General features: G+C 48.1%; 1 protein-coding gene across 1 annotated transcript in view; it reads right to left on the minus strand.

Moving 5' to 3' along the window:
- Nucleotides 1-19,979, minus strand: part of ZBTB16 (zinc finger and BTB domain containing 16) — a 191,994-nt gene that overhangs the window by 56,141 nt on the left and 115,874 nt on the right. Inside the window, exon 4 of the mRNA XM_066372807.1 lies at nucleotides 4,415-4,501. Within this exon, the coding sequence (XP_066228904.1) occupies nucleotides 4,415-4,501 (87 nt within the window). The remainder of the gene's footprint in view (nucleotides 1-4,414; nucleotides 4,502-19,979) is intronic.

Consider the following 19,979-nt stretch of genomic DNA (forward strand, 5'->3'; position numbering starts at 1 on the left):
TATGTGAATTATATCTGAAGAAAGCTGTTTTGTTGGTGGGGAAGGACAAGAGGTGTGTCTGTTGATCACTCCCATAACCCTACTGAGTCCCAGGCAGACAGAAGGTACTCAGTAAGTGTGGGGGTCTGCTGTGAGCAATAGCCCCCTCTGTGCGCCCCAGGGGGACTATGCCTCTTCCCCCAGCCTGGCTGGGCAGGCAGCTTGCTCCCGGCTACTGCAAAGTTAATCTGGATGGACTGAGTTAAGCTGCTTGGCAAAGCTGGCTCACAGCTCCGGCTCCTCAGCCCCCAGACTGGAGTTCTCAGAGTGGGATGCTCAGTGACACGTCGTCTAGCAACAAGAAACTGGCTAGGGCCTGACCTGTGGTGGCGCAGTGGATAAAGTGTCGACCTGGAAATGCTGAGGTCGCCGGTTCGAAACCCTGGGCTTGCCTGGTCAAGGCACATATGGGAGTTGATGCTTCCAGCTCCTCCCCCCCTTCTCTCTCTCTGTCTCTCCTCTGTCTCTCCCTCTCCTCTCTAAAATGAATAATAATAATAATAATAAAAATAAAAAAAATAAAAAAGAAACTGGCTAGGACCTTGGGAGACCTGAGTCCTCCCCTGGCTTTCAAGATAACTGACTCTAGAATCCTGACCAAATCATCCGGCCAGGTCACTTTCTCCACAACGGAGCCAGGCAGGCGCTCACAGGAGTAAGAGCTCACCCAGCAAGCTCTCTCCTCTCACTGCCACGAGCCAGTCCAGAGCCCATGATACCGGTTCTAGGAGGTATGTTATCCACTCAGGAGAGGTAGATTTTGTGACGGGGCAGGTCAAGGAGATACTGACGGCAATAATTACAATAGCAGCAGCTGACATTGTATGGAGAAACTCCCTTCTCCCGCTACAGTCCCCTGGGGTTGCTCAGTAGCTTGTCTCCAAAGATGACCACCATCCATTCACTCTCCCTACATGTTTGTCATGCCTTTGAGAAAGGGAGTCTAATCGTCCACCCCCAAACCTGAGTCTGGCCTGTACCCCCTTTAACCGATAAAATATGGCAGAGGTGATACTGCATGCTCCCAGCCCAGCTCTTAAAGGGGCCAGCAGTTCTTGTTCCAGACTCCTGGAGCCCAACACTGCCATGGGAGAAGACCAGGCTCTTGAATGGCAGCTGGACATGAGGAGCAGCACTGAGTCAGACAAGAGAGTGGGGAAGCTCCCTTGGATGTCCAGCCCAGCCAAGAGCCTGCAAATGACTCCAGGTCGGACACTACCTGACTGCAACCCCATGAGACCCAAAGTGAAAACTGCCCAGTTGAGCAGTCAACCCAGAGCTGCCTGAGATGATGAGACATCATTGCTTTAATTGGCTGTTGTGCAGCCATTGATAACTGAAACACTACCGTGGTCAATTACCAGCGCGGGAGCCAGGATGATCTGTTAAACACATAAATCATGCCATTCTCCCATTCAAAACCCTATAATGGGCTACTTCCCCCCTTCTCTATAAATGTCTGTGCACATGTGTGTGGTGTGCATATGTGTACGCAGCTTTACTGAGATTCATTCTTGTACCATAAATACAATGCACAAGTCATGCTTTTAAAGTATAGCTAATCCTTGACCAGTACAGGGATTAGGGTGCTGACCTTCTAGGCAGATGAAAATCTATGCACAGCTTTTAACTCCCACCAAAACTTAGTCATTCCTCAGTATCAACAAATGATTGGTTCCTGGCCTCCTGCAGACACCAACATCCGGGGACCCTCAAGTGCCCTGTATAAAATGGTGTGGATAAGTGCATAACAGTCAGCCCTCCACATCACAGACTCCCAAACACAGATCAAGAACAGTACATGTGTTTCCTGAAAAAATGTTCACATAGTAAATGGACCTGCACAGTTTGAACCCACATTGTCAAGAGTAACTATGTACAGTTTGACCGCTTCTAATGCAGGGGTCCCCAAACTACGGCCTGCGGGCCACATGCGGCCCCCTGAGGCCATTTATCCGGCCCCCGCCGCACTTCCAGAAGGAGCACCTCTTTCATTGGTGGTCAGTGAGAGGAGCCTAGTTCCCATTGAAATACTGGTCAGTTTGTTGATTTAAATTTACTTGTTCTTTATTTTAAATATTGTATTTGTTCCCGTTTTGTTTTTTTACTTTAAAATAAGATATGTGCAGTGTGCATAGGGATTTGTTCATAGTTTTTTTTATAGTCCGGCCCTCCAACAGTCTGAGGGACAGTGAACTGGCCCCCTGTGTAAAAAGTTTGGGGACCTCTGTTCTAATGTTCTCAGAGTCATGCGACCATCACCACAACCAATTTTGGAACACTTCCATTGCATGAAAACCCCACACCTATAAGGCATCCCCCCAATATCCTGCCCAGCTTCCCCCACCTCTGGCACTTACTCTTCATCTCTGTCTCTACCGATTTCCTACTTTGGGTGTTTCGTGTACATAACATCATACATACACTGTGTGGCCTTTGTGCTCAGCTTCCTTCATGGAGCATATGTGTTTAAGGTTCACCCATGTTGCAGAATGTACCAGTACTTCATCCCTTTCTATGGCTGAATAATACCCCATTGTAAGGAGAACCTCCTTTCTGTCCTTCTGTTCGTCCATTCATCATCAGCGGGTAGACACCAGGTTACCTCTACCAAACTTCTGGCTATTATGAATAATGTGGCTATGAAAGTTCATGCACAAGCTTCTGTGTGATTGTATCTTTTCAGAGGGGCACGGCCCTGTCACATGGTAACTCTGCTTAACTCTTTGAGAAACTGCCAGGCATCTTCCAAAGTGGCAGCAGCACCTTTCCTTTCCACCAGCGGCATGTGGGGGCTCTGACATCCCCACACCCTCGCCGACACACCTTCCTGTTTGTATTTCTATTGTGGCCATATCCTAACGGGTGTTAGCGGTATCTCCTCCTGATTCTGATTTGTGTTCCCTGATGGCTCATGGTGTCCGGCTTCACTCTGTGTGCTCACTATTTGTGTATTTTGTAAAATGTCTAATTCAGATCCTTTGCCCATTTTTAATTTCGGTTATTTGTATTTTTAGTATTGAGTCATAAGAGTGCTTTATATTTTATAACTATAAGTCTCTCATCAGATGTAAGATTCACTCCCTCACTTTCAGACTGCTCAGATGTCACTTTCTCAGAGAGGCCTTTCCTGACCATGTGATCTTAAATACCACTTTTCTCCCTCTCACTCTCTACCCTTATCCTGCTTTATTTGTTCTTACTAGCACTTATAACCTGACATTATATTATATACTTATTTGCTTATACTCTCTCCTTATTAGAATGACAGTTCCACTAGAAATGCTGTCTGTCTCCTATGTCACTCACCTTAAATGGCCCAACAGTGCCGGGAACATTGTAGGAACTCAAATGGTATTTATTAAATTAAAGACATCTACAACTATGTATTGAATGCTTACTGTGAGACCAACACTCCGCAAAGCACTTCGTATAAATTATCCTATTTAATCCCTACAACGCTATATGCTATGAGGTAGGCGTTATTACTTCACTTTTCTAACAGATGAGAAAGAAACCCAAGTTCAGAGAGTCTGAGTAACTTATCCACGGTCCTGCAAATAGTAAGTGGCAGAGCCTGGATTAAGCCCAGGCGGAATCAGTCGTAACCGTCCTGTCTTCATCACTCACTTAAGCCAAGTCACTTTCCCTGCGTTAGCATCGGCGTCCTTGTCTATGACATGCGAGTCACCTCCTACCTTATGGAGTTAATCGAAAGATTAGCCAAATGACATCCGAGATAGCACTGAGAACCGTGCCTGGGACACTGTGAACACTGAGTAAGCGTGAGGTGCCCCGTGCTGCTGCTGCTGCTGAAGATGACGATGCTGATGAGGAGGGTGGAGACGGCGCTGAGGCTGTGACATCAATATTTTGAAATCAAATGAAGCACTATCGTTGGTTGTTGATATAACTCAAACACATCCTGTGGACAGGTTGCTTCCTCTTAGACAATGACTCCACCCTTGCAGAGGGCGAACCTGCCCACTGCAGCCACACAAGATTTCAGAGTTCGTCATACCCGGTACAAGAGGTTTCCAGCCCCTTCAGACGGAAGGGCTACTGAGACAGCATTATGGACTAAGTCCTCAACAAGAGTACTGGAGGTCTCTGCGAAAATGGGACCTCAGCAACCTGTTAGGGACAGAGGTCTTGGCTTAACGCAGGGCAGCTGTTCTGATGGGGCAGAGTCATAGCTGCCCAGCCAGCCCCACATGCAGGAGGAACCGAACCTGGTGCAGCCATCCCCACTCACACCTGCCCCAGGAAATGATTCAATATCACTTTGCTGAAAGGGGGTGCCACCAAGATACCTCACATCCAAGGGCCATCACCTTGTGGAGGACCCACAGAATGGGAATCAAAGTCAACTCACCAGAATGGGTCTGCCTGTGCGTCTCCAGGGCATCCTCCTTCGAAAATTGGGCACCGCACTGATCGCAGACAAAGGCTTTGGCACCCGCTGAAAGAGAGGGGAGGCGGTTACTTATTCCCAAGAGTGACAGTCCATTAGAAGGTGGGTCCTTGGCCAAATTCGTGCAGGGGGGCCTTGGGGAAAGGGGACAAACACCTACAAAGAGAGTCAGGGAGGGTCTAGGACCCACCCCAGCAGCCAGCCCAGATCCCATTTCAACATGTGATTACCCACTCAATGACCTCCAAATGCCCCCACCTAGGGCTCTCCCAGAGAGAAGGGGGCACAAACTCAGAATAACCAAGACAAACAGAGATGGGCTCCAGATGAGATGCCCCAATAAGAAGGGGCCTTTGTGGGGCTGGTTCCAGGTGAGAGATGAAAAGGAGTGAATGATACAATGAGGAGACATGTACTCTGGTGCCTAGATTATACCTTATGGGATAAAAGGAATTACTGACATACCTATACTTGGATAAACCCCTAACTCAATGTGTCCAAACTAAACCCAAGCCACCTCCTACAGCTGACCATTTAAAACATCTGAATGGGCCCTGGCAGGCTGGCTCAGTGAATAGAGCACTGGGCTGGCATATGGATGTCCCCAGTTTGATTCCTGGTCAGGGCACGCGAATGAAGTGACCATCTGCTCCTCTCCCCCTCCCTTTCCCCTTCTCTCCCTCTTCCCCTCTTGCATCTAGTGGCTCTATTGATTCCAGCGTTGGCCCCAGGCACTGAGGATAGTTTGGTGGGTTCAAGCATGTCAGCCTCAGACACTAAAAATAGCTCAGTTAATTCGAGCATTGGCCCCAGACATGGGTGGATCTCAGTTGGGGTGCATGTGGGAGTCTATCTCTCTAGCTCCCCTCCTCTCACTGAGAGAGAAGGGGGTGGAGGGGAAGGAAGGAGGGAGGGAGGGAGGGAGGAAGGAAGGAAAGAAGGAAGGAAAACATCTGAATGACTCCTGACTCCCTAGGACCTTCAAGGTAAAGCCCAAACTCCTGCCGATGACAAACGCTTCTTGACATGCCTATCATTCCTGCTCTGTCTCTCCTTCCTCACTCTTGCTCCCTAGTCTCCAGCCCTACTGAGCTGCTCTGGTCCCCTGGAGGACCCATGGCTTCCCTCTCTGCAAGGTCTCTGTGCCTCCTCTGCCTCTGACATCCTTGGCCCCTCTCCCTGGCCCCACAGGACAGCCAGCCTCTATTCATCATCTACACATCAGCTTCCTTACCCTCATTGCCCTGTCTGGGGGAGGGAGCCCTCATTTTTGCTTCCAGAGCACCTTTTGCAGTCCAGGCCATAGCCTCACTACACTCTCTTACAAATGCCTGTGGACCTGTCTCCATCTCTGCACACACTGTCAGCTTCTGCAGAGAGAGCATGGGGAGAACATTATCCCATGCACAGCTGCACCTGCCCAGGCTCTACTAGGGACCTTCACTGTACATATTTGTAAAATAAACTAAATCAATTCAATGCAATTCTATTCTTTTTAAAATTTTCTTTTATTTTTATTTATGTAGTTATTTATGTATGTATGTATGTATGTATTTATTTATTTTTCCAAAGTTAGAAGCAGGGAGGCAGTCAGACAGATTCCCACATGCGCCTAACCAGGATCCACCCAGCATGCCCACCAGGGGGCGATGCTCTGCCCATCTGGGACATTGCTCTGTTGAGGTCAGAGCCATTCTAGCGCCTGAGGCAGAGGCCACAGAGCCATCCTCAGCACCAGGCCAACTTTGCTCCAATGGAGCCTCAGCTGCAGGAGGAGAAGAGAGAGACAGAGAGAGGAAGGAGAGGGGGAGGGGTAGAGAAGCAGATGGGCGCTTCTCCTGTGTGCCCTGGCCGGGAATCGAACCTGGGACTTCCACATGCTGGGCTGACACTCTACCGCTAAGCCAACCGGCCAGGGTCTAAAATTTCTTTTACTTTTTAAACTGAATTTATTGGGCTATAGATTTAGGTGTGCAACTCAATAAAACATCATCTGCACACTACATTGTTTGCCCACTGCCCTAAGCAAAGTCTCTTTTGTTCTCATTTCCTTCTCCTCATCCACTGCCCACTTCCATCTACCCTCTCCCCCTTTCCATCTGGCTATCACCACACTGTTGTTTGTGTCTGTGTCTACATGTGATATATATATATATATGTGTGTGTGTGTGTGTGTTTATATTTATATATTTATATATATTACACATGGTTTCTTTTTGCTTTGAATGAACTAAATCAATTCAGTGCAATTCAATTTCATAAACTCCTTTAGAATCACTATTTATGAGGCTCAAAGCAACAATGTCACAATGTCAAGGTGAACAGAATTCTCCACTGCTTGCTAATAGTCGCCAAGCCTCCAATATGTTATTTCATCGAGGGAGCACCTGTTGTAAGCCTTGGCAGTTTTCTTCTGAGATGTTTTCTAGATGAATCTCTTCCACTGCATTTCGAACATCACTTCCCCTACCCAGGCCCTTGTGGGGTCATGCTTGGAACACCCGAGGACTCAAGGACGGGTTGCTACACACCACCTGCCCTCTGACCCAACCAACAGATGCAGGTTCCTTGAAGACCACTGGGTTCTCCTCATACTTCCTTGTTCCAGAAACTACAGGGGTCACAGTTTGCACTGATTCTCAATACCCCTCATTGGCTTCAAGGACCTCCATGGTCTGAGCTAGCGAGGGGCCCGGCTCTGTGGGGAGTTGCCTCCACAGGCCCTCTGTGAGCGCCACTCGACCCTCCTGGCGTCAGAGTCTCTGGGCTCGGGTCATGACAGGTTCTCACTCCTCTATTTCAGTCCCATTCTACTTTCAAGACACTGAGCTCTCTGCCCCACTGCTCTGCCCTTCCCGACCTTCCACTGCACTTTGTTCCTTCAGTATTACGTCTTCTAGAACATCTTGAAGTATGCCTGTGTTTCAGTTTTGTGTGGGAGTTCATAAGAGACAGAATTACTTCCTACACCTATTGTAACGGAAAACAGTCTAGTGGTGTTTTCAAAGCGTCTCAGGTTTCCTGAGGTTTTATCACACACTGAAGGATACCAAGTATTTAAGATGTATCATTCCACTTGAGAACCTTTTAAATGCCACTTAGCATATTAAAAAACTCAAGCTCAGGCAGGTTAAGTAGCTTGCCCAGTGTCACAGGGTGGGTGACCGCAGAGGTGGACTCAAAGCCAGGCAGCCAGACACCGGAGACCTTGCCCCTCAGCCCTGAGCCTCTCAGCCTCCTGGGGTCCCACCTGCAAAGATGCTGTGATAAGATGGTGAGCACTGGGCTTCCTGATCTCACATCCAAAAATACAAAGTAAAAATCCAACCTACCTTTGTGTACATCCATGTTTTGTGTAAAATTCTATTTGGAAAAGTGGTTCCACTACCCTTTAAAATTTTTAAACTCTGCCTTGGAGTATTAGCACAGTCTTAAGGACTAAAATTCAGACTGTAAGTTGTACCGTTATAGACTTCGATTAAACACCAATAATCAGTCCTTACCCAGTGAAGGGTGTAAGGACCCTGGAGTGGATCTAGGATGTCAGGTCCTGTAAGGGCCCTGACCTTGTCTATATTCCGCATGACAAGCTGGATATACCTTAAGTAGGTGCTCAATAAATATTAGTGGACTGACTCAATGAATGAGTGATAATGTCCCCTAGGAAAGATATGAAATCACTATTCCTTAAGTGTTTCAAAAGCAGGTATTGTCATTTTTTTTTTTTTAGGTGGCTGGAGTTTAATTCTGCCTGTAGGCAGGGAAAGTAGCATGATTCTCCTGGGTTTCCCTTCAAGCTGCAGGGCACCCCTTGGGGCTACAGACCTATCAGGGGACTTACAGAGAGAGCTTTGAAGAAAGCCAAGAAACTGGTGTCTAAGCAGTGATACTGTGTCGCAGAGGTGGCGGCCAGGACCACTGTTCATCTATTTAATACTGGAGATACAGCACCAGCCGCAAAGAACAGACAGGGCCAGAGAGGGGAGCCTGGGGCAAGGAGGCCCCAGCCCTTCCCAAAGAGAGCACAGCCTCCGCCCCCAGTCCCAAATCATTAGCCAGGAATGATTTTCCGCGGGTCTGTAAGGGATCTGATTTCACTGTATTTCTTCTTTGCTTCTACCAGTTCTCAGGCTCCCTAAAGGAGAAGGGGGGAGCAGGCCTGAAGGGGGAAGTGGGGACTAGAAAGGGAAGGGCGCCCTGGGGACTCACCACAGTGTGCAGCCCTGCTTTGGGGTGAGGAGGATTGAGTACCTCAGCTTCAAAGGGATGTGGCAGGAAGAGTTCTTAGAAAACAGTCATCGATGTGGCTGTCTCAGCGTCTGCTTTAATGATGGAGAAGCAAAGAGAAAGGAAGCAGGGCAGGTAGGAAATAAAGGGCCGGATGTGTTCAGATAAGTTCAGATGAAGATGCAACAGATTAGCACACACTATCTCGGCAAGCAAGGTGCTGGCTTTGGGCCCAAGCCTGACCACATCTGGTTGTCCTCAAAGTCTCCCCACTCTGTGCCCGCCCTGCTGAAGTCACAAAATCGAGCTGAGTGTGAGCAAGTCCCCTGTCCTCAGTTGCTTCGGTCAAAACTTCCATCACACAGCAAAACATGGACATCAGCTCCCACACATAAAGGCCAAGTACCCCTCCACCTCAACTCCAACTCCCCCACCCCCACCCCGGGCAAGCCCCACAGCAAAGACAGGCGGTTCCGGGATACAAAAGCCAAAGAGAAAGGCAGAAACCTTCCTCTCCCAAGGAGGCACGCACCTCTAAATTGTCTCTGTAATGGCTGGCTCAGAGGCAGAAATATTTGGCAGCCCTGAAATTAAAAGTGATAAATTTCCTTGCCAAGCTTTGATCGATAATAGAGGCCTCATGAGTTAATCAATAAGACAGTCTCTGCCTGTTTACTGTGCATATGTTGTTCACTGCTGCCTTTGGTATGATGTCAGGTTTGCATTCAAAGCAACTCAAGTGTGTATAAGCCCACATGGCTATTCCCAAAATGCATTATGGTGACATCACTCAGCCACTGATACATCTATAAAGCATCACTAAAGGGGGGTGGTGAGGGAAGCCAGGAGGTCATGCCAGTTAAACACGATGGGTACATACGGACTGATCAGCAACGTTTACCCCATACAGTATTTTCTGGGGCTCGTCTTGGGGTGGAGAGAATTGCAGGGCACAGCTCAGGGACGGCCACCCCTCACTACATCCTTCCTATATATAGGGTTTTTTGTGGGTGTCCAATAACTATTGAATATTTTCCAAGGGGGAATTATAGTGAATGCACAAAAGAGACAAATCCCTGCCCTCAGGGAGCTTACATTCTAGAGAGAAAGGCACATCTTAAAAAGTAACAGAAGTATAGAAAAGGTGGTGATAAATGATGAAAAAAAAAGAAATCAAGTGGAGAGGGATCAGAATGCCAGGGGCTGCTACGTTACGTGCATGCTCACGGGAGACCGCACTGATGGGCTGACGTGCGAGTGAAGACAGCAGGCGGAGGGCCAGGAAGCAATACCACTGCGCAGGGCAAAGCCCATTCCAGGCAAAGGGAGGGCGAGGGGCCAGCTGGTGGGAACGCGGCCAGCTGGGAAGCGTGAGAGATGGGGTCAAGGAAGGCGAAGGGTTGCAGGGAGAGAAATTAAGTAGCAAAGAGGGAGAGCCATAGGATGAGGGGGCTAGACCCTTGCACTCCTCCCTGGTGATGACGGGTCTCAGTGAAATAAAGGAGACAATAGCCAGAAGGGAGCTGAGTCCCAGGCCTGGCTGTGGACATCACACACATCATCACACATCCCTTTTCCCACTCTGTAAAATGGGAAGTCGCATCTGTCTGCCTTGCTCAAGGTTGTTGTAAGAATAGAAGGAGATAATGAATACGAACAAACATAAAACTCCTTGTCAATCCTCAAGTACTCTGCAGATGAAAGAAATCGCTGATGTTATTTCTATCTCAAGAAGCAGCAGAGTGTGGTTAAGCACTCAGGATTTAGGTCAGACAAATCAGGGTTCAAATCCCAGCCAAGCTAACTTCTAAGGGCCTGTCACTTCATCTGGGAAATGGGAACAGCAAGAGTAAGTTCCTCAGAGGGTTGTATCAAGGTGGGTGAACTGCTTGGGATGATGTCCAGGGAGCAGATACACAGAACCAGGTAGTAGTAGCTCTCATCATCGCCAGTCAGGCTTGGGGTCATGATTCCTTTAACTAACTCCTTTGTGCAAAGTATGATGGATTTTACTGAAATTCAACATACAGTTATTTCGGGGTCATTTATATTGTGCAAAGTAAGCTTCACATTTGCAATGACATATTTCACTATAATCTCACATACACACCTTGTTCCTCTGATTTAAAGGTGAGTAATTGTCTTGTTAGGGGAAACCAGGAATATCTGTCACAGAACCAACTTATCAGTATTGGCAGCTACTCAGTATCCGGCTCTTAAACCCTCCCCAGACGAGCCCAGGAGCCTCATCCTGCAGCCTGTGCAGCGAGTGGGCTCTGCCCCGTGGGCCCCAGACTGTAAGCTCCATGAGAAGAGGGCCGGCGTCTGTCTTGTCCTTTACCACATCCCCAGTGCTCTGCTCCGTGCTGCACGTTCAGTGTGTGTTCACTCAATGCCTGAGAAGCGAAGAAACCCTCAGCCCAGTTCCCATGTATGGAACTGACCAGGGAAGAGGGCAGTGGCCATGCAGGGCACCGCCAGGTTGTCCCCTAGGGGGTGGCAGAGTCCTTATTCTACATAGTCTGGCAGTTGTGGAGAGAAGAAAGGGAAGGCTAGGAAGTGGGGCTGTGTGCCCCTCTGAGCAAGAGCTCCCTTCCATCAGCCCTCTGCTCCCCCCCAGACGCCCAGGACTCACCGGCAGCAGAGGCTGCCCCTCCCTCCCGTACACTCAGGAGCCGCCTATCCAAGGAGCCCTCCGGCAGCCAGAGTGGACCCCCAGCTCGCGGCAGAGGTCTGCTGATCGACCCCCACTCCCAGCCCAGCCCAGACACTAAATTTATCTGAGAGTCAGTGTGAAGGAGACAGACAGACAGACATCTTTGCTCCTGCCAGTCTCCAAGGGATTCTGCAGGTGAGGGCTCAACGATGTCTCAAGCACTACAACTAGGGGGCACAGGAGCTGCTTGACCACTCCGAATTTCCAGACCTCTGCTTCTCCCCTTTCTCCCTGACTTACTGATGCTCCCAGAAAGCCAGCAGGAGCTAGAAGAAGGAGGTGGGTTCAACGCAGGATAAGGCTGGTGAATAGAAGGGAGGCACGCAGAGGCTGGAGCAGTCTAAGGCCTCCTTGTGTGGAAGCCACTCTCCCTCTGGGCTGAGAAGCACCCCTACTTGAGGAACCAGAGGAGGGACAGGCCAGGAAAGCACTCTCAGAGCCATAAAGCTTTTTCTAAGCGGCCGGCATTCCAAGGACAACAGAGCCGAGAGGAGCGCAGGCAGCGGAGGCAGCGGAGCCTGGGGCTCCGGCAGGCCCTCCCTCGCCACCTCTGGCCGCTCCTTCTTGGCGAAGGAGCCACTTGCCTTCCTCCCCACTTGCCTTCCCCTCCAGAAACGAGCCAGGGCTGGAGGGGGTCCCCGGCACCTGGGGAGGGAGTCGATGCCAAACATCCTCAGATGTAGGCTGGTGTCTCTCTAAAGTCAATATGGCAGAGACCAATGAGACAAGAAAAACAATTCAAAATCCCTCCTTTTCTCCAAAATCTCTCCCGCCCCTTCCCCCCCCCCTCCATTCTAATAAGAAGGGGAAGGGAGAGAAAGGAACCACTGAAAAAACACCTAACATTTGCCAGCCTCTAATGTTGAGTAATGTGTCCCTTTTCTTTTAATTCCTTGAGATTTTAAAATAAACATCTTGAATGTTCTGATGAGATATGCATGCCTGCTTACATAAGGAAGTACAGAGAGTACCAAAACAGCAGACCCAAAAAAAGCATAAGCTGTCAGAACAATGAGTACAGACACGGGCATTTTACAACGGGCCGCGGTGTACAGTTTTATTTACAGTACCTCTTATCAGACAGAGAACAGCGCGCTGGCTGCCAGTTCCAAAGGCCAGCACTGCGTGTTCTCTTCACTCAAGGAGAAGCGTGCTCCCCGAGAGGACAGGCGGGCGTGCTCTCGCCTCGCTCGCTCTCCCTGCATCACAAAACTTAAACTAAGCGGAACCAGGAGCTCTGGGCGGCTGACACGCATCCAGGGGACGGAAATGTAAGAGGGGAAGCAGGCGGACAGGTGTGGGTTGCATAGGAAACAATCCGCCTGGTCAACCGGCCAAGGAGATGGTCTGAGGGTAGTTACACCTGACGACAGAAGTGAGAGAAAGGTCCTGGGGCCTGGCCTCACTGCGGCGGGAGGGTGGGTGGACTAATTATGCAGGGCCTTGATCAAAGGGAGGACTGAGAAAGCCTCTAGGACAGCACCCCCCTCCCCTGCCCGAGACAACAGAGATAGGGGAATAACCCGGGACTGCCGGCGGTAGGGGTTCAGATCTTTATAATCAATTTCCCACCAATTATCTGGTAAGTGGCCGGACACCCCACATTTGGTGAAATGTCCATTCCATGGAAGATAAGACCTTGGAGTGGATCAAAAGGCAGTGCTGAGGCATCTCTAGTGAGGGAGATTTCTTATACCACCGAATAATCTTTCACCCAGAAGGTTCCATGCTGCTCTGGTGCCCGTGGCTTTCACAGGATCCTGGGGTCCTGCTCTCACGTCCCTCAGAGAAAACAAATACGGCAGCTCAACTCTCAGCCCAGAGAGTCCTGGAAGGCTCCTCTGTTGCCCCTTTTAGCACCAGCAGTAACTCAGGAGGCTTGGAAACACAGTTCCTGGTCTGTACAAACATGTACCCTGACTACACAACTGTGCACAAGAAGTTAAGAATCCTTCAGTCAAACAGACCTGGGTTCAAGTCCTGGTTCTACCATTTTTACCACCCTGAGCAAGCTAATTATCTTCTCTGGGCCTATTTTCTCCCCTGTAAAGTCAGGCACACAGTAGCTACTTCACAGAGCTGAGTAGTGATTAATTTCAGAAGCATGTGGAAAGTCCTTGACACCATGCCGGGCATGCAATGACTGCTCAGGAAGTGCTAGTTATCATTAAGATCATCATTACCACTACTTTCTCCCCTAATGCCAATGTCCGAGAGCCATGCAGACATCAAATGAATGCAATAAACATAGCACTTAAATATTCTTGCCACCCCAGCCAACACATAAAGAGAAGAAGAAGGGAGGAAAGCCGTCCGCTTTGGACAAGTCTCCGGCAGACTTTCTCTAGGGAGCAGAAGACAAGAAGGGCAGGCGACCCTGATGGCTGTGCACCTCTAGGAAACCTACACACGTAAAGACATAGCCAATCACCCTGCCATGATGGGAGAACTAGACAGAAATGACACTTCTTGGTTAGAGCATGGTCCCGAAGCGTAAAGGTTGCTGGTTCGATTCCTGGTCAGGGCACATACAGGAACGAATAGATGTTTCTCTCTCTCTCTCTCTCTCTCATCAATAAAATAAACATTAAAAAAGAAAGAAAGAAAGAAATGACACCTCTCCAGTCACCTCCCAACACTCATGGCCAAGTTCTGATGGCATTATCATCTTCCTACTGAGATGAATACACAAGCTTATTTCAAATAATACACAAGTAGGGTGGTAAATTGGTTGCCATGAAAATGGCAACACACAGATATTCTTGAGGTCTAAGAGTACTGTTCTGGAGGTTCCCTTACCACTGCCTTCTATCCGTTCCATCCCCCATCCACTGCCACGACTGGCTAATCAAGGTGTGGTGGTAATCAATGCAATGGCACAACAGTGTCTCTTACAATGGGCATGTCAGCCCCCACAGAGATGGACCAGACAACCTCCAGACATGCTGGTCCAACTCAGAGCCTCCTTTGGTGAAGTCCTACAGCAGCTTTGGGGTCCTTCCCTCACATGAGGTAAGACCTTGGCCTACTTCTGCCCTAAAAATGGAATTGTTAATCCTCACAAGACAGTTTAAATAAGAACCTATATGAAGTCTCCAGCACATACTAGGTGCTCAAAGAGTTATTATGATTATGAAATAGTTTTACTTTATCAAGGTCATAAGGTCCAGGAGGAGGCTAGCTTCCGGTCAGAGCCTTCAAGAACTCCAGCCCGTGACATTCCTGCGCCACAGTTCCTGGAGAAGGCCCATCTGCAGGGGGTAGCTGGCCTGGAGAGGTGGGCTGCACTCCCCAAGACCTCGTACACACGGTACTCAGCTGTTCCGGCAGACGAATGGCTCACTGCTAGAGGGGGCAAGTGGACAACTGGCTCTGGGGAGTTCTGCTGCCCGGGGTACCCAGGTGTTCCTGAAGCCCACAAGAGACATGAACTCAGCACCCTGACGGTCTGTGCCTGAGCTGTGTGGCCTTGGGTGAGTCACTTCACCTCTCCTGTACAAATGACACATTTTAAATCAGACAGTTCTAAAAGTGAGAAAAAGGATGGATGGTGTGGTGTGAGAAGCAGCTGGGAGCAGGTGACAGAGACAGAGACAGAGGTGGATTAAGGTTGGCTGAGGCGCCGGGCACAGAAGAAAATATTGGGCCCTTAAAAAGGAGACAGACAGCCTGACCAGGCGGTGGTGCAGTGGACAGAGCGTCGGACTGGGACGCAGAGGACCCAGGTTTGAGACCCCGAGGTCGCCAGCTTGAGCGCAGGCTCATTTAGTTTGAGCAAAGCTCACCAGCTTGGACCCAAGGTCGCTGGCATGAGCAAGGGGTTACTCAGTCTGCTGAAGGCAAGGCACATATGAGAAAGAAATCAATGAACAACTAAGGTATTGCAACAAAAAACTAATGATTGATGCTTCTCATCTCTCCCCGTTCCTGTCTGTCTGTCCCTACCTATCCCTCTCTCTGACTCTCTCTCTCTGTCTCTGTAAAAAGAGAGAGAGAGAGAGAAAGGGAAAATAAAAATACATGTTAACCATATTTTTAAATAAATAAAAAAAATGTACTATCCATGTTAAAATGAATAGCATATATGAAACCAAACTTGGTATCATTAGAAAAAGTGTAAAGTTGGGGTTTTGTAGGGCCCTTCCGAAGTTGGGGCCCAGGGCGCGTGCCCGGTGTGCCCACTGTTAAATCCGCCTCTAGAGACAGCAGAACGTGGCTGTAAGGGAGCTCAAAGGCTCACCACTCCCGGTGATGGGAAGGTGCTCCCCAGACCACATGGCAAGGGGCTCCGACTCCAACCAGGGGATTACTTCCTGGGTGGGGTGGGGGGCAAGGAATGCCTTACTCTATCAGGTAGGCTAAGTGGAACAGTGCATCCAGACACTGAGAATGGTTAGCCAGTCAGGCTGAGCCAATGAGCCCGAGGCTGGGGCTGACCCCAGAGTTCCAGGGGACACTGAAGCACTCAGGTTTCCACAGCTTGTTTTGTTTAAAAGGGGTAAGCACAGCAGTCTCGGCACTTGTAAGGAGATGAGGTTCAAAGGCCAGAAAAACCCCAGTGGGGATTCCTGCCATGATTTAGTGGGATATCTCCTCAACCCTTGGACACCAACAGTCATCTTCCTCCCTGGTCCCCACTGGGGGACTCTCAAGTGAGAAGGACAGAATAGAAAGGGGCTTCTGTCAGCATGCAGCAGCCTCCATGCTCGGTCTGACCCGAGCCTTTGGCCTCCTCCACTCAACCTCAATCACCTGCTCCTGCTACTACCTGGTCCCCTTGCACCCCTCAATGCCCTCGCCAATTAAATTTTCAGGTGAGGTATTTTCAGGGGGAAGAGGCCAGCCTTCCTCAGCCCTCTTTGAATTCTGGTCCTCTCTCCCTTTCTCCTTGCAGGAACCCCTGCCTCCATTGCCCACCGACTGAGGAGTATGCCCCGTCTTCTCACAAAGCTGGGATCTCTCTGGGATCCCTGTACTGACAAGTCCCTTAACCCCTCTCTGCTCAGAATCTCCTGTTCTCTCCCTATCCTAGCCTCTCTCTCAATTCCACTTCCAACTGTGTGTGAGCACGCGTGTGTACTTTGTTTTTAAGTTAAATTACCATGGGTAGTCAAATTTCTTCTTCTTATTCTTTTTTTTTTTTTTTTGGTTTTTTAAAAATTTTATAATTTGGACCTGGCTGGTTGGCTCAGTGGTAGAGTGCTGGCTCAGAGTGTGGATGTCCCAGGTTTGATTCCCAGTCAGGGCACACAGGAAAAGCAACCATCTGCTTCTCCACCCCTCCTCCTCTCCTCTCTCTCTCTCTCTCTCTCTCTCTCTCCATCTTCTGCAGCCATGGCTCAATTGGAGTGAGTTGGTCCCTGGTACTGAGGACGGCTTCATGGCCTCCACCTCAGGTGCTAAGAAGAGCTCGGTTGCTTAGTAATGGAGCAATGACCCAGATGGGCGGCAGAGCATCACCCTCTAGTGGGCTTGCAGGGTGGAACCTGGTCAGGGTGCATGTGGAAGTCTGTCTTGGCCTCTCCTCTCACAAAGTAAAAAAATAAATTTTAAAAAATTTAAAAATTATTTTTCAATTAAGTCAATGTAATACAATACAATTTTATGTTCATTTGGGGATAGAGCATATTGGTTAGACATTTATATAATTTACACAAGAACTTCCAAGTCTAGAACCCGTGTCATATTTCAACAAGTGACAAGAAACAAAATGTTCCAGAGGACTTCAAATGCTGTTACACATGGGCTCACCACCGCACTCCCCAGGAAACCACGAACAGGGTTCTGCACACAGTTGGCTATTCCTCTGGCTGTGAGCTATATGGACCCTGTGGATAGGAGCTTCTCTTATTCTGATAGATCTGCCAGAAAACCACCCAGGAGCCCTCCCAGACATCCAGGCCGACTGCTGGGAAGAAGCAGCATTCCGTCAGCAGGGGACCCTCACAGTCAAGCCGATCCCTGGCTTTGATGTTAACAGAGCTGAGATTTCAGCTCAGGCACCCACCAGCTACATCAAGAGCATTAGCAACCTAACCTCTCTGAACCTGGGGTTCCTGGCCTGCTAAAGAGGTACTGACACATTTCTCCTATCCTCTACAAGGAAGACTTAGAAGTTGCACAACTCCAGAGACCACCTACTCACTCAGAAATGAGGCCACAAGGTTGCTAGGAGGTTTAAATGACGTGATATACAGGAAGCTGCCTAACAATGGTAACTAGCACTTGGCAACTGCATCGTAACTCCTCTCTTCCCAGGGTCCTAGGGGTCCTGCAGTGGCTGCCCTACAACAGAGAACAATGACATTGCTGCTGCTGCAGTTATGGTAATAAGAATAATAACATATATGGAACATTTACTATGAAATGAGAACAGCACTACATTCCATGCTACATGCCATTTAGTTCTCCCATTAATTCTTAGTAGCCTCGTGTTACAGAAGTGAAAATTAATGTTTGAAAAGCTTAATTCACTTGTCCAAGTTCTCTTAGCTAGTATGTGTCAACAGTAAAGAAACTAACTGAAACAGGGTAGCAGCATGGGAAGTCCACCGAACTAGAAGGGCCTTTAATGATGTGAACGGTTGAAGACCATTCATATGAAGGGAAGTAGAAAAAGTTCCCAGATGCAGGTGTCCGGGTCCTCTGTTATTCTCCATACTCTGGATAACTCTGTGGAGGTAGGGGATGCATTCCTACATGCCCTGAGGCTACCCTCCTTAGTTCATACAGTCTTTTCTGAGCATTCCACTATTAAAAACAACTCTCAACTCTTGGTCCAGGAATGTACTGCCACTGCCTATCAGAGAGAGTCTGAACTGGGAGCCAGCAGCACAAGGGTCTACATGTGGCTCTGCTGTGGATGTTGGCATATTCTAGAATTTTGATTTACTTGGCCTCCATTTATCCATCTGTAAACTAGCCATAATTTTTCTAGCCCCTTCCTATCACCTAAAACTGTTATGGACAGGAATAAGCTCCAGGACATGAAAATGTGTAGAGCTTTACAGAAGAAAAGGTACAACCGATCTTTACAACTGACTTTTATCACTCTCAACAATGGCTAAATCATCCAGAGGATCAATAAAGAAACAGCAGATTTGAACAACACTACAGATCAAATGAACCTAACAGACATATACAGAACATTCTATCCAACAACAGCATAATACACATTCTTCTCAAGCAAACACAGAACATTTTCTAGGATAGATCTTATGTTAGACCACAAAACAAGTCTTAGCAAATTCAAGAAGACTGAAATCATACCAAGTATCTTCTCTACCATGATGGCACGAAACTAGAAATTAATAACAAGAGAAAAACCGGAAAATTCAAGAACACATGGAAATTAAACAACACTCATGAACAGCTAATGAATCAAAGAATAAAGTTAAAGGGGAAATAAAAAAGTTTGTTGAAACAAACAAAAATGAGAATGCAACATTCCAGAAGTTATGGGGTACAGCAAAAGCACTTCTAAGAGAAAAACTCATAGCAATAAATGCCTACATTAATAAGCAAGAGCCCTGGCCAGTTGGCTCAGTGGTAGAGCCTGGGCCCAGAGTGTGGATATCCCGGGTTCAATTCCCAGCCAGGGCACAAATGGGAAGCACCTATCTGCTTCTCCGCTCTTACCCCTCCTCCTTTCTCTCTATCTCTCTCTTCCCCTCCCACAGCCAAGACTCCATTGGAGCAAAGTTGGTCCAGGCGCTGAGGATGGCTCCATGGCCTCTGCCTATGCAATGGAGCAATGTCCCAGATGGGCAGAGCATCGCCCCCCTAGTAGGTATGCCGAGTGGATCCCAGGAGGGTTCATGCAGGAGTCTGTTTCTCTGCCTCCTCGCTTCTCACTTCAGAAAAATACAAAAAAAAAAAAAAAAGTAGCAAGAAAGATTCCAAATTATTAACCAAACTCTGTGCCTTAAGGAACTAGAAAATATGAAAAAATATATTAAATAATAGAGCAGAAATAAATATAGAGTAGAAAAGACTAACCAAACTAAGAGTTAGTTCTTTGAAGACATAAACAAAATTGAAAAACCCTTGGTTATGCTAACCAAGGAAAAAGGAAAGAGGACCCAAACCAACAAAATTATAAATGAAAAAAGAGACATGACAACTGACACCACAGAAATACAAAGGGTCATAAAAGGTTATTATAGACAATTATATGCCAACCAATTAGATGATCTAGAAGAAATGAAAAATTCTTAGAAACATACAACCTACCAAGACTGAATCAGGAAAAAACAGAAAACCTGAACAGACCAACTATTGGTAAGAAGATTGAATAAAAAATCAAAGACTTCCCATGAAGAAACAGGAGAGACATCATACCCCCAAAACAGAATGGAACTCATCAATGGAATGGAACTGAGAGCCCAGAAATAAACCCAAGCACGTATGGTCAACTAGGATTTGACAAGGGAACCAGGAATGGAGAAAAGATAGGCTCTTCAACACATGGTGCTGAGATCACTGGATATCCACATGCAAAGGAATGGAACTAGACCCCTATCTTACGCCACTCACAAAAATGAACTCAAAATGGATTAAAGACAAATATAAGTCCAGAAACCA

This window comes from Saccopteryx leptura, chromosome 1 (assembly GCF_036850995.1).
Source record: "Saccopteryx leptura isolate mSacLep1 chromosome 1, mSacLep1_pri_phased_curated, whole genome shotgun sequence".
Lineage (NCBI taxonomy): Eukaryota > Metazoa > Chordata > Mammalia > Chiroptera > Emballonuridae > Saccopteryx > Saccopteryx leptura.